Raw genomic sequence first — 15,087 nt, forward strand, 5'->3', positions numbered from 1 at the left:
AAAAAATTTTTCGGACGGCAACACTGGGTACAAGTACAAAGGTATATGAATCAGCTGATTTCAGGTACATTTAATAAGAGGTAGTTTACACCATCTATCAATGAAGTAAAAACATTCCATATCTACCATGGTAGAACAAGAAAAGGTAGCAGCAATACCCAGCTGACTGAACTGGGTTGTAGTGTTAGTGTCAAATTCCATTCGACATTTTATGTATTTATTTCTATGTTCGATGTATATTAGGGATATATATTTTTGAAGAACAAATTTATTCATCAGAAAAAAACTATTTCCCATAAAGACGGCTTCATATCATTGACATGTAACCTCCTCCAGGTCCGAACGACATGCCGCACACTAAAACACCGCTTATAGAGGCGGTACAATATTTGTTAATATGTGTGGTATTTTGTTAAACTTGAAAAGAATAAAGCCCTAATAAACATGTGCTTTTTTGTTTTCAAAAGCAAATGATTAAAACAGCTTCTCTTTTTTCAATGAATTACCAGCGACCCGAAACATTTTTGCAAGTATTCTACTTTCTGCGAGAAATTATGCATTTAGTGGAATGATATGGAAACATTCAAATTGAAAATCTAACGAGTTTTCATTCATGTTTTCCAAAATATTCAATCAAATGTGAAAAAATATTAGTTTTTTAAATTCCAATAATTTATAGACATTTCCTTGTTTTGTTTACATTTACGTTGACACTAAGGTTTACAAACAAAAACAAATTCCTTTGTGGTTGTTGTTCGAGTTGTATTTGTTGTAGTATTAACTTTACCTTGTATTTGTTCTACCATGCATATCTACCCACGCAGGCAATGTGGACACGTAATTTGACTACATTTTTGTTGGTGTGGATGCACAAAGTAAATGGCGTAAGAAAAATCGCCAGTATTGCACACATTAGCGACAATATAAATTTTCTAAAATTTCAGGTCATATGACATTTACAGATAGTGTAAACTATCTCTAAAAAAATTTTTATGTAAAATAGAGTGCGTGTAAAAACAGCTTTAGTTCGTTTACATGTAAACGGATGTAGTGAACACTGGGTTATGTCCTTATGAAATCATAAACGGCGTTTGCACTAGAGCTTTTTGCCGGGTTAACATTCTCTGTGAGGATTTATTTTACCTTTACGCTACGGAATTTATATTTGAAACCCAAACCCACTTGGTTAATCCAGTTAAGTTTAATACCCCGGTTACACTTAACCGGATTAACCCAGTATATATAAACAGTATAGTACTTAATTAACTTTTGCAATAATTGAAAAATTAAATTTTCGATTTTTTTTTTAACATTTTTATTTAATGTGTACATTTGAGGAATATTATAAAGTTATGGTTATGATTTATTAAATATCATATTAGGCCGGACTGTATCTTCAAAAATATGCCGCACACTTCCCACATTTATATTATGGTATCTGCCCGTATATATCGGTCCAATAAATTGGGAATTTCCGTTTGGCATTACACATTCTGCATAGTCATAATCCGTAGATTCATTCTGCAAAGTCTTTGCTGTAGATTCGGCCCATGGCACCGACACCGGACACAGTTTAATGCTTCTTTTTACAATGCCTACTAAGACCATTTTGTGTAGTAAATCGTAGATTACATATTTCACAGATATACTCTGTATCTATTGATAAGGGATGTTTATTCCGCATATGTTTTCGTAGATTACGTAGATCATCTGTATAACATCTGCCACATATTTCACAATTATATTTAGCAGATGTTTGATTGGAATGATGAGATCCTGGATGTGACATGTTAAAATGATTTTCAAGGCCTTTTTGTGTTGTAAATCGTTGATGACATATTTCGCAGATATACTCGGTGTCTATAGACAAAGGATGTTTCTTTCTTATGTGTGCCCGGAGAGCTTTATCTGTTGCATAAGAACAATCACACAGTTCACATTCATATTTAATATGTGTTTGAGCTTCTGGATGCATCATGTAAGAATGCCTATCAAGACCTTTTTGTGTGGTAAACCTTTGATTGCATATTTCACAAATATATTCTGCATCCATGGACAAAGGATGTTTATCTCTTAAATGTCTCTGGAGATACATATCTTCTTTAAAACAACTACCACATATTTCACAGTTATGTTGCGTGGGTGTTTGAGTTTCTGGATGCACCTGGTAAGAATGTCTATGAAGGCCTATTTGTGTGGTAAATCTGTCATCACAAATTTCGCAAATATACCCTGAATCTATTGCCGAAGGATGTTTATTTCTTATATGTACCCGGAGACTTTTAGATTCCATATAACAACTACCACATATTTCACATTTGTGTTCCGTGGGTGTATGAGTCTGGCGTATGAATTCTGGATGCATCCGATAAGAATGGTTTTCAAGACCTTTTTGTGTGGCAAATCTTCGATTACAAATTTCGCAAATATACTTGGCAGTTATAGACAAAGGATGTTTTTCTCTCATATGACGCTGTAGATTTTTATTTTCTGTATAAGAATTACAACAAAGTTCACACTTATGTTCGGTAGGGGTTCCAGATACATTAGAAGATAAATTAACGGATTTCTCTTTATTACCACTGACATTAGCGTCCTTCTCATCTTCGTTCACATCCATTATTTCTAATTTGGGTAAGAATATCTGTTGAGTTGTTGTACCAGTTAGATGTTGTTGTGAAACATGTTGATGGTGAAGTACATCATGGGAAATTATGTCCTTACAATCATCAGATTTCAATGTAGGTGATGACGGTGAATAGATGTTAGCTGAATTTTCCGGTAAAAAGTCGTCCATTTCATCTACGCGCTCTTCTTTGATTATAGCAATTGTGGATTCATCAACATTCTCGGGTAAAAAGTTTTCCATTTTATTTACCACATTTGCATAGTTTTCGATGTTTGCTGCATTGTAGCTTAATGCATTTGTGTCATTGTTAGATTCCTCTGCTTTGTAATCATTGGCAAAGGGTTCAGCTTTTATGGAAACCAATTGCGACATTTTTACTTGGAATATTTTCGTTTTTAATTGAGGAAAACAATTTTACTACAAAGTATTAGGGGTGATGGCTGTGAAAGAAAAACAAAGATTTTTTATGTAAAGATTATTTAAATTTTTGTAAGAACATTTTATTGTTTTTGTATTACAATTCTTAAATTTAATAACAAATTGAAGTACTTTTGGTCTGTTCCTTTACTCTTGAACATGGTAAAACCGGCAAAAATGGTAAAAGTTGTAAACTGCTACCATATGATTTGTATGGTGTCTGAAGTAAAGGAACGCCTTTCGAGTAACAAGTGGTAATACTTTAAGATTCTTGCACGAAAAGGAATACAGCTTGTGTTGTTACAACATAAATAAACATTTACTGGTTGTTGTCATCTGTATCATGAATATACAGTATGCAAAACTCATATTCGAACACCCCTCAAAAATTAGTAAAATCGTTATATATAGCAGATATGGCCGAATTAAATTTACAACAATTTCTTGTGACGTTTCAAATTCGAACGGATGGGCTGATGCATCTACCTTGGTAATTGTGATATGAACAAAAATCAGCTGACTGGAATTTACGGGTATGTTCTGAGACACACTTCACCTCTCACATTTTATTCACCCCAATTACTTCAATTTTTTGCGAATTTCTTGGAGCACATATTCATTAGGGTATTAAAAAAGAAGAGTACACCCTAGTCCCTCCAAAAAATATTTGAAAAATAAGCGTAAATGACGTAAATAAAATGCTTGAGGCGTGAAGTGAGAAGTGAAGTGTGTCTCAGAACATACCCTTTAAATCCTCCAAGGGTATACCTAAATGCAATGAGATTTTGGTTTGGATTTATTAAATTCAGGGGCTCATTTCTGTTTCTATGAAAATGTAAAATGAAAATTTTTATAAAGGAAAAAACTATCAAATGAAAAAAATTATAAAGGAAATATTTTTCACTTCAAATTTTATAGAACAAGAATCCAGCCCATGGCACAATTATCCAGATAGTGGTATCACACCAGCTGATCGAATATGAAAAGTCAAATCCCTTTATAAAAATTTACTTTTGTTGTAATTTCCCCAACAACATAAGGAAAGTTTTGACATAACATATTCAAAATTTTTACGATGCCGCTACCTTGGTAATTGTGTCATGATCCAGCCCCTGTTGAAAATGTATTGCTAGTCTGAATCATGATACAATAAGAAAGGTAGCATTATCAGCCCAGCTGGTGGTAACATAATGTGTCAATTGCATTGAATTTATGTCAAATTTTGACATCTTATGTTACCAAAAACGGCAGTTGCTGTTACCTCCTTATTGTATCATGGTCTGAATGAGCTATAAACGTACTATTATTGTACGTGACATGTAACCGGATTAATAGTACGTTTATATATAACCGGATTTAACAAACCCACTGGGTTTCAAATGTCAATTCCATTGCTTATATTTCAAATAAACCCTCATGAAGAAGGTTAACACTGCAAAGGCTATAATATAAACATGGCCTTACTAAAGTCATTGGATTTCAAATGGCAATTCTGTTGTGTATACGTCAAACAAAACCTCATGAGGAAGGTTAATACTGTGTTTACATTTACGAAATCCACTCGATTTCAACTGTCAATTCCTTTGCGTATACGTCAAATGAAAACTCATCTGAAATCGATTCGATTTCATTTGACGTTTGAGCAATAGAATTGACAGTTGAAATCGAGTTGATTTCGTAAATGTAAACTTAGTATAACCCGGAAAAAAACTCTAATGTAAACTGGCTCTAAATTCCGCTAAATCTAATAGCCCGTTTAGACTATACCCTTATACGATGATTAAGGGCATTATCTCGATTTAAGTGCTTAATCCACCCAAATCCACCCTGATTTACCATACAAAATTAAATCAACTCAAAACTTGGATTTGTTTTAAATCAAATGTTAAATCGAAATATTTTGATATACAACACTGTTTTTTCCTCCTAAAAATGCAACTATTGCAGTCTGTACCAATATTGGCAACTATGTTCATGTGTCGTTTATTTACTAGGGTTATGCATTTTTGACCTTTTTTCTCAAAAATGATTTCCTGTAGCGAGAGTGAATGAAATTTTGCATATTAAAAAATTTGCTCCAAATATTTTTCCTGTTGCACGAATAAGTGGCATTTTGCCTATTAATGACTAAAATAATTTTTATTCCATTTAAATATTGAAAAAGGTCCCGCACAAAGCACTTTCAATTTATGTTATACATGGAATAAAGCTATATATGATATAAAATTATATATATAATAATATGACGATAAAATTGGTGAAAAACAAAAGCTTATGTCATTCTGGATATGTCGTGTGCCTTTAACGATTGTTTTAAGTTATTTATGTGCATAAAGTGACTCCAAAATTTTTTCCAAAAAAAGCTCATCTATAAAAACTTTAAAAGCTTTTTGTGAGTGAGCTTTTTTCTATCGAATCGCCTTGTAATAAGATTTTATCTAATATTATGCAAAAGCTCATCCAAATATGACACAGGATGCGGTTGTAAAAAAGTTATAACCCTATTATTTACATTTTTCAAATAACTGTAAAGTCCCAATTTACATTGGGCGAGTTTACTTGAGGCAATTGTCACTTTGTAGGAGAGAGAGGTGAGGCATATGGTAACCCTTTGCCTCTCAGCACCCTCTCTCACCTACAAACTGACAATTGCCGCAAGTAAACTCGCCTAACCCTGCGTTTACAAATGACAGGACAGTTGGGTTCATGTATTGATTGTCAAAAACCCAAAACTTGTCTGTGTGACGTAGGCGTTCAGACAACTCCAAAAACAGTTGTAAAGTTTGAATGAAAATCATCGATTTCTTTTATTTTCCGTTCACAGATTTTGTTTTTTCTTCATATTCTTTTGTTTTCAACACATTTCAATTATTTTCTCACACATTTTTACAAAACATGTCAAAAATTTGTTAAACCTACTGTCTTTGAAAAAATGATGCACAGCTGGGAGACAAACGACAAATATATGTATGTGTTAGTAAATCAGAGTTGTATTTGCAGACAGTCTGTCTTGTGTAAACGCCTAGTAATGTAAATTGGGACAAACACAAACACACAAAAACAAACAGAAGCGGAAAAATAGAAAAAATATTAAATAAAAATAAAATGGATGTAGCTTTAATTTAATATAAATTGTAAACAACATATTTAATAGCAATTTGTCAGATTATTTTTTGAAGTATTCCATTCCATTTTTATTTTTCAAGCAATTCTTTTTGCAAATTCGCGTATGTATACGTAAACAAAGATCAGCTGACTGGCATCTTATATCATTTTAGACTAGTCTAAACAACTAGGATTTGAAAGTTGGATTAAGAAATCGAGTCGATTTAAAATGACAAGTCTAAACGGGCTATAAGTCCCTGATAAGTCGTACAATTTTTCTGGATCTTTGAATTGCGAATTATTATGGTTCTATTGTAGATCAAATTGGAATACTTCTTAAATAGCTCCAGCAATAAATTAAAAATGAAACTTTTGGAATATTTTTATTCAATGTTTATATTTGAGTGATTTTAAAAAGTGTGGTTATGGTTCGTCTAATGTCTGACCAGGCCGGACTGCGTCTTCACAAGAATGCAGCATTTTCCACATTTGTATTTGGTTAGCTGTCTGTATAGCTTTGTTCCTTTACTTTTTTAATGGTAAGAGTGGTAAAAGAGAAAAGTGTCAAAATTGTTCAAAATTGCTCTCTCATGAACATTTTTACCAGAAAAGTAAAGGAACGGAAAAATGGAAGATCCGGCAGCAATGTCAGAAAAAAACATAAAAAAAAAACAATTTTCGTCTTTTATTTCACAGTTTTTAATTTAGTGTTGTCAGTGTTCGACTTTTTCTTCGGTTTTTCGTTCATTTTGTAAAATAATCGTCAAACAAAAGTCGAAAAATTCTCTGCCATTTTCTACCTGCAGAAATTTTGCTGGTAGCCTGTGGTAGAAGAGAAAGCCATTTTCGCTCTCTCTCCCCTCTCACTCTCTTAAAAATTGCTTCCAGTTTTGCCACTTTTCGGGGTTAAAGAACGCTTTGCAGGTTAAAAATGGTAACAAATGGTTTAAATGGTAACCTCAGGTAAGTGAAGGAACACAGAAAAAAAAAAACAAAAAACATTGTTCCACAACATCCCATACGGGACAAGGGAGACTTCTCTCATATCAATGAGTGCACCCCGATTCATATTTAGCTCATTGATATGGGACCTACTGTTTATCGCCGAGTCCGAACGGCGTGTCTTAAGACACCACTTATGGAGAAGTTTTGCAAGGCTGAAATACCCAGGAAACGTCGCCAACATTACTGAGGGGTATTTTGTCACCGTTGAAAAATGTTTGATGTTGCCTGGGCGGGGAATCGAACCCCCGACCTTCTGCGTGCAAGGCGAGCGTGCATACCATTGCACTAAGGTGGCACCCAAAGGAACACAGCTTATATGTATATCTGTCCAATAAATTGTAAATATCCATTTGTCATTCATTTCACACATGGTATAAGCATGGTATAAGTAAAGAGGTAGATTTAAATAAAAAAATCTATAGAACCCTTGCTTTTCCTGAATTCATAAAACTTCAAAATTGGTAAACAAAAAAGCAACAAGTGGGTTTGTTTATAATACCTATTTTGAGCATTTTATAAAAAACGCGAAAAATGAATGAAGGGTCAAGGTTTCTCCATATCGAGTTTTGGATATGATAAAATGTTTGTTTTAATGATAAGCTGACGAATTTCTTTCATACAAATGTTCTAAAAACAATTTTGAAAATCATTGAATTCGATTGATTTTAAAATTGTTGGCATATTATTCAAACAGCACACACACACATACAAAGATTGTGTATATTGTTTTGACGTTTTAGAAACAGTCGAATGAAAAAAAAAATTAAATTGACAGGAAGCTTTAGCTAACCTTTCTTACTAGGCGTTTACACACAGACAGTATTGGTAAGACAATAGCAAAGTTACAAACCATTTTCACCAATACATTCGTAATTTTCTCTGTACATATTTAAAAATTTATAAATGTATTTGTGAAAAAGGTTTGTATTGTTGCTATTGTCTTGCCAATAATGGCATTTGTAAACGTAGGGTTATTAAACCATGATTTCACATTTGGTCTGTTCCAGTACTGCACATTTCTACACATTTTTACTATTTTTTTCGATAACATAAAGGAAAAATCGGTTATCGGAGTAAAAATGTGTAGAAATGTGTAGTACTGGAACAGACCAATTATGTACAGTCCATGACACAATAATACAGGTACAACGACAAAAACAGCTGATCTTCATACCAGTTGTCAAAATGCATTACTGTGAATAAAATCACTTACAAAATGTACCCAGCAAAAAGTTTGCATACGTGGATGCAGTTTAATTTTTACAAGTGTACATTACATTCGCCGTTGGAGTACATCTTTTCCTATGAATTCACTTATGAATTTTACAAGGGAGCGCGCAGCCACGATGCACACCATTTTGCTTCCACAGCACACAGCTAGGATGCACTCCATTTTCGATCCAAATCACAGCTTTGGATGTAGTGTTTTGGATTAAATTTAAATACACTTCTCGGTTTGCATTTTTATTTGGTCTAAAGATGCAATAAAAATGCAAGCCATTGCGAAATATCCAAGAATAAATAAAATGCATTTATTATTTGTGTAAAACAATAATACAAAGAACTTTTTTATATAAACACAAAAAAATGTCCATTAAATTCAATCACATTTGAGTTTACTTTATCCGTTCTCCAATTAATTCAAGCGCATCTGATTTTGCTTCATCATCCTTAAGGTTTTTTTATGTTGCCTTCCCATCACTAGTTCAGCTTTCGATGTTGACTCCACTCCATTAAAAATTTCCGACTCGTGAATTACCGCAAAGATGTTCGCAACTTAAGTTTTTATTTTTATAACAAATTCTTAGAAATGTATACAGTGTATACTGTATACTGTATACTATACACTCTCTCTTATTTTTAGAATAAATGATTTCGCCAGCGGCGGGTAGGGATCAACCAACTGCTTTTTTTTTGTAGGGATCTCTAAAGCAACTGCTTATAAATTGTATGCAACGGAGTGCATTTTTCATAACTCCGTATGGACTGCATCGAAAGATGTTGTGAAATCATAACTCCACATGCACAACTTCCAAAATTTTTTGCTGGGAAGGTGTTACATCAAATCATGTCAAACGTCAAATTTGCTCACAATATTGCATTACTGTGAATTGCTTGTTTACATTTTGTATGTGATTTTAATCACAATAACACATTTTGACAACTGGTATGAAGATCAGCTGTTTTTGGCGTTATACCTTCTTATTCCACCATGACTCTAATGCTAAGTTTACATTTACGAAATCCACTCGATTTCAACTGTCAATTCCATAGCTCAAACGTCAAATGAAATCTCATCTGGATTTCATTTGACGTTTAACCTATTTGACAGTTGAAAACGAGTGGATTTCGTAAATGTTCATGAACATTTTCATAGTCTGGTACAAGACTTATTTCCAGATTTACTTTAGGCAATGTTCCCTCCCACTAAACCAAATACGGCTTTTTGGAAGCAAAATAGGGTAAATTTTTTTATAAAATTTTTGTTCTATAACCATACATATGTTATAATACAAAGTTAATTTCTTTTACATTCGTCATCGACTAATTAATTTATAGACGACGGAATGCTCTCACTGAGGATGTTCGAATTGAGTGTGGTTACTAAGAAATGCAAAAAAAAAAAAAAAAATACAAGTTAATAAAGATTTTGTTCTGACAAAAGACTACATGGAATTATGTTTTTATGGGAACTATATTCTCAGATAAAAATTTCACCCAAAAATCGCCTGTATTAGCCTATGTTTATACATTCTGCACAATCATAATCTCTAAGTCCATTGAGTAAAATCGTCGCTGTTGATTCGTCGCGTGGTACTGGCGACATACATACAAAGTTTAATGCATCTTTTTACAATGCAAATCAAGGCCTTTCTGTGTGGTAAATCTTTTATGACACATTTCGCAGATATATTCGGTATCTGTTGACGAGGGATGTTTCTTTGCCATATGTTTTCGTAGATTATGATCTTCTCTATAACATTTACCACATATTTCACATTTATATTTACCAGGTGTTTGAGTGGAATGATCTCCTTGATGCTTCCAGTAAGAATGCTTAAAAAGACCTTTTTGTGTGGCAAATCTTTCTTGACATATTTCACAGAAAAACTCTGTATCTATAGACGATGGATGTTTTTTTCTTATATGACTCCGTAGAGTTCTCTCTTCTGTAAAAGAACTATCACACAATTCACAATTATATTTAGTACGTATTTGTGTGGAATCAGCTCCTCGGTGTATCCGGGTAGAATGTATTTCAAGGCCTTGTTCTGTTGCAAATCTCCCATTACATATTTTACAGATATACTCTGCATTTATAGACGATGGATGTTGTTTCATCATATGGCTTTGTAGACTCCTCTTTTCTCTATAAGAATTATCACATTGTTCACATTTATATTGAGCGGAATGAAGGAGCTCATGCGTCCGGGCAGTATGCATATCAAGACCCGTTTGTGTGGTAAATCTTTGATTACAAATTTCGCAGATATATTCGGCATTTAAAGACAAAGGATGTTTTTCTCTCATGTGTCTATGTAGAGATCTTTCTTTTGTATAAGAATTACCACATAGTTCACATTTATGTTCCGTATGTTTTTTAGTTCCTGGGTGCATCCGGTTAGAATGTAAAGCAAGGCCATGACGTGTGGTACATCTTTTATTACATATTTCGCAGATATACTTGGTATCCATAGACAAAGGATGTTTTTGAGCTACACGAGACGATGAAATAACAGATCGTTCTTTATTATCACTTAAGTTAGCATCTGTATCACCGTTGATCTCAAGGCCATCATCCTCATCTGTGTCCACATCCATTATTTCTAATTTGGGTAAGGATATCTGCTGAGTTGTTGTACCAGTTAGATGTTGTTGTGTAACATGTACTTCATCATGGATAATCGCTTCCGTACGATCGTCAGATTTCGATGTGAGTGATGACGGTGAGTGGATGCTGGTAGAAACCTTAGGCAAAAATTCGTCAATCTCTTCCATGTTCTCTTCTTTGATTATATCACTTGTGGAATTATCGACATTCTCTGTTAAAAATTCTTCCATTTTGTCCAAATCTATTTCTTCTTGTTTAATATCATTTTCCATATTTGTAAAATGTTCAAGTTTTGTTGTATTGTAGCCTAGTGTGTTTGTATCATTGCTAGAATTTTCCTGCTTATAATCATTGACAAAGGTTTCAGTTTTTATGGAAAAATTTTCCGACATTTTAACTTGAAATATTGTAGTTTTCAATTAAAGAAGACCAGTTCTTACTACAATGTATTTATGACTGTAAAATAAAAACAAAAAGTACATACATATATAATTAGTTTTAAGTTTTTTAACAACATTTAATTTATTACATATATTATTTTCGAAATTGTTTAAGAAAATTTGAAAATTTTCACGATCAAAATCGTTTAAGTACCGTATGGCAACCCCCAACCGATGGTGCCAATTCCCTGGTATTTCGTAAATTTTGAGTATGCAGCTGTCAAAGATTTAATAGCTTTGTTCCTTTCCTTTTTTAATGGTAAGAGTGCTAAATGAGAAAAGGTTCAAAATTGCTCACAATTGCTCTCTCATGAACATTTTTACCAGAAAAGTAAAGGAACGGCAAAATAGTAGATCTGGTAGCAATGTCAAAAAGGAACATAAAAAATCAATGTTCGTCTTTTATTCCACAGGTTTTAATTTAGTTTTGTCAGCGTTCGACTTTTTCTTATGTTTTTCGTTCCATTTTTTCTTCATTGTGAAATAATCGTCAAACAAAAGTCGAAAAATCAGTTCTGCCATTTTTTACCTGCAGAAATTTGTCTGGTAGCCTGTGGTAGAAGAGAAAGGCATATGTGCTCTCTCTCTCTCTCCTATTATTTATTAATGCAAAGTTAGGTTAATATTTACGAACTGAACTACATACATATGCTTTATTCTATGCAATAAATTCTCTTTTCAAAAGTAGCAGAACGTAATGACAAACACAACCGGCGTTCTTTTTTTCTAAATATGTATGTATGTATGTAATTGCTTTAAACAATTCCCCCCAATGTGAAACACTGTGTGAACAAACCAAATGACACACACTCTCATTACTATCCCCAAACAGTGTGCGGTGTTTTTGACATTTCGCATGATTTCTTTGAACGTTTTCAGACGATAAGGTTTGACTGCTCAAAAACGTGGTTTCCGTTTTGACTCTCATTCGTAATTTTCACATCTAGTGTTGCGTTTTTGAAGTCATTTTATACAAGCGTACTTTTTGAACAAAAAGAAGTACGGTTTTACATAAATGTACCAAAAAGGTTTATGTGTGTATTGTATTTGAAAATTAAAAAAGTAATACTTGTGAATCCCATAAAATTGGGTAAAATGTATGAGTTGTTAAAATTGTAGCCTCATGCGCGCATGCCATGTAAAAAATAATGTAATAATTCTTACCACCTGAAGGTAAGATGATACCTGTGTTACCAGCGTAAATTTTTCAAGAAAGATTTTTATGAAATAGGGAAATACCTTTGTTATTAACAGGTACATAGAAGTCATGTTTTATAGAACACCTTTATTTGTAAAAAAATATGATGAAACAGGTAGATAATATATTACATGCTAGTGTTGTATGTATGGTACTTTATGTACGTTTTCGTTCATTTACTTCCACATTTTGTTTCAACACTGACACAATTTACGAATGACAATCAAAACGGACAACGCATTTTTGAGCAGGCAAACCTTATCGTGTGAAAACGTTCTTTGAAATATAATAAACAAGTGTGCAAATGCTATAGTCGGGACAGGGCCGACCATGTGATACCCTACACCACTACCCCTGTGCGTAAGCTTTTCACTGGGATTTGGTCTGTTCCTTTACTTCTGAAAATGGTAAAACCGGCAAAAGTAGTAAAAGTTGAAAACTGCTCCCATATGAATTGTATTGTGTCTGAAGTAAAGGAACGCTTTTCGAGTAAAAAGTTGTAAAACTTGAAGATTCTTGAACGTAAAGGAACAGGGCTAATATAATCCGACTACCACCAACTTAATATGCCTCTTTGTCTCTGTGACCCCCATAAGCAACCAAAATTTCGTGACCATCAGATCAAAATTGCGACCTGTAGCTTGATTGCAAAAAAAAAGCGAGAACTGGATGCATTATCAACTATGTATTGTGGTATCTCCCTTGTTTGACCACCTTCGCCAACTTACTTTACACCAATGTAAAGGCAATATTTTCATCTTCCATTGCCATTAGAATACCCCTACTAGGAGCCTATATATTGACAAAGGATAAAACCTTGAATTTGTCTCCCCATGAGTTTTTCCCCATTCCGATCCTTTAATATTATACCATGAAGTACAATATATTAGCGACATTAATGGATTTTAAAGCAAAATTCCATTAATTGGGATCGAAAATAGCTAATATCAGTCCTTCTGCAACAATATTCGAGATTACATATTTTATTTATTTATTTCATTTTATGCAATATAAGCCTATAGGCCGATTAAAGTTCAATTGCATTTTGAACTACTATATGGTAATTACAATTCATATAACTTAAAGTTTAAAAACTAAAATATAAAATATATATACAGTCTGTTTAAAAAAAAAGTAATAAACTACTCCGATGCATAAATTTTTCAATGTGTATGTGACAGATTGAGAACTACTCCAATAACATTTTTTAGATAAAACTCTCTGGATAAGTATATGACAGGTTGAGAACTACTCCAAAAAATTTATAAATTTTACATTTAGTTTTTATTATATTTATATATAGATATTGAATTTAATCTATGAATATGAAGAAATTAAATAAAATAATGAAGGTGACAGATAATAGACTACTCCAATTCATATAAAATTTTTAATAAAATTATTTTTATGTTTAAAACTTTCTGCAGCACAGGCTTTATAAAAGAAGAAAAGAACAAGTATTTATGGTATTTTGCTTAAAAAATCCTTTAATACCACAAATAAATAGCGCTTCAGGGTGTACGAATACGAACTTTGCCACCCACTCAGGCCCCATCTATACCTAAATGACGGAATAAATTAAAAATTTGTTTTTTTTTTAATCTACCTTCAACAAAGTAATTTCCATCAATTGTTTTATATTTGCATATAAAATTTGGAATTATTAACGATTTTATTCATTTTTTAGGTTTGTACGAATATAAACTTTGCATACTGTAGGCACTGACAGTGAATGTCAAAAATATTCAGTTTACAATTTTACCAATAATAGCTCTGTTCCTTTACGTGCAAGAATCTTCAAGTTTTACAACTTTTTACTCGAAAAGCGTTCCTTTACTTCAGACACCATGCAATTTATATGGAACCAGATTACAACTTTTGCTACTTTTGCGGTTTTACCACTTTCAAAACTAAAGGAACAGACCAAATAACACCTCAGTATTTTTAGTTTTGAGTATGCAGCTGTCAAAGATTTATTATGTTTTAATTTAATAATCATATACCTCGTTTACACTTAAAGTACGTTTAGATTTATAAATCCACTCGATTTCAAATGTCAATTCCATAGGTTTTACGTCAAAAAATCGTAGTTATAAATCGACTGGATTTAATTTGACGTATATGCTATGGAACTGGCATTTTAAATCGAGTGGTCTTCGTAAGCCTAAACGTACTATTAGCCGGATTTAATAAACCCACCGTATTTCAAATGCCAATTCCATAGCGCAAACCTCAAATAAATCCTCATGAAGTGGGTTAACCCTGCAAAAAACTATAGTATCACCGTGCTAATATGTTATTTATTAATACAAAATTAATAGTAACGCACTCACATACATATGTTCACATTTTTTATTATATTCAATGAATTAAATATTCAATAGTAGCAAAACGTAAAAAAATATCTTTTAAACAATTTCTCCCAATGTGTAACACTGTGAGAGCAAACCAAATGGCACAC

General features: G+C 32.8%; 2 protein-coding genes across 11 annotated transcripts in view; one reads left to right on the forward strand and one right to left on the reverse strand.

Moving 5' to 3' along the window:
* LOC141403759 (uncharacterized) overlaps positions 1 to 15,087 on the forward strand; it is a 567,712-nt gene that overhangs the window by 337,547 nt on the left and 215,078 nt on the right. The gene's annotated exons all lie outside the window — the stretch shown is intronic.
* Positions 1,299 to 15,087, reverse strand: part of LOC141403791 (uncharacterized) — a 50,081-nt gene continuing 36,292 nt past the window's right edge. For 2 of the 5 annotated variants that reach the window (XM_073986759.1, XM_073986758.1), the window contains exons 2-3: positions 11,429 to 11,444; positions 1,299 to 3,069 (exon numbers count right to left, since the gene is read on the reverse strand). In XM_073986759.1, coding sequence (XP_073842860.1) covers positions 1,574 to 3,001 — 1,428 coding nt within the window. In that variant the 5' untranslated portion in view covers positions 3,002 to 3,069; positions 11,429 to 11,444 and the 3' untranslated portion in view covers positions 1,299 to 1,573. Of the gene's footprint in view, positions 3,070 to 10,167; positions 11,445 to 15,087 lie in introns of those variants that run through there. The other 3 variants (XM_073986761.1, XM_073986760.1, XM_073986757.1) reach the window with 3 other exon arrangements.

Source organism: Musca autumnalis, unplaced genomic scaffold (genome assembly GCF_047663935.1).
Source record: "Musca autumnalis isolate F117 unplaced genomic scaffold, ASM4766393v1 scaffold_4, whole genome shotgun sequence".
NCBI classification, from domain to species: Eukaryota; Metazoa; Arthropoda; class Insecta; order Diptera; family Muscidae; genus Musca; species Musca autumnalis.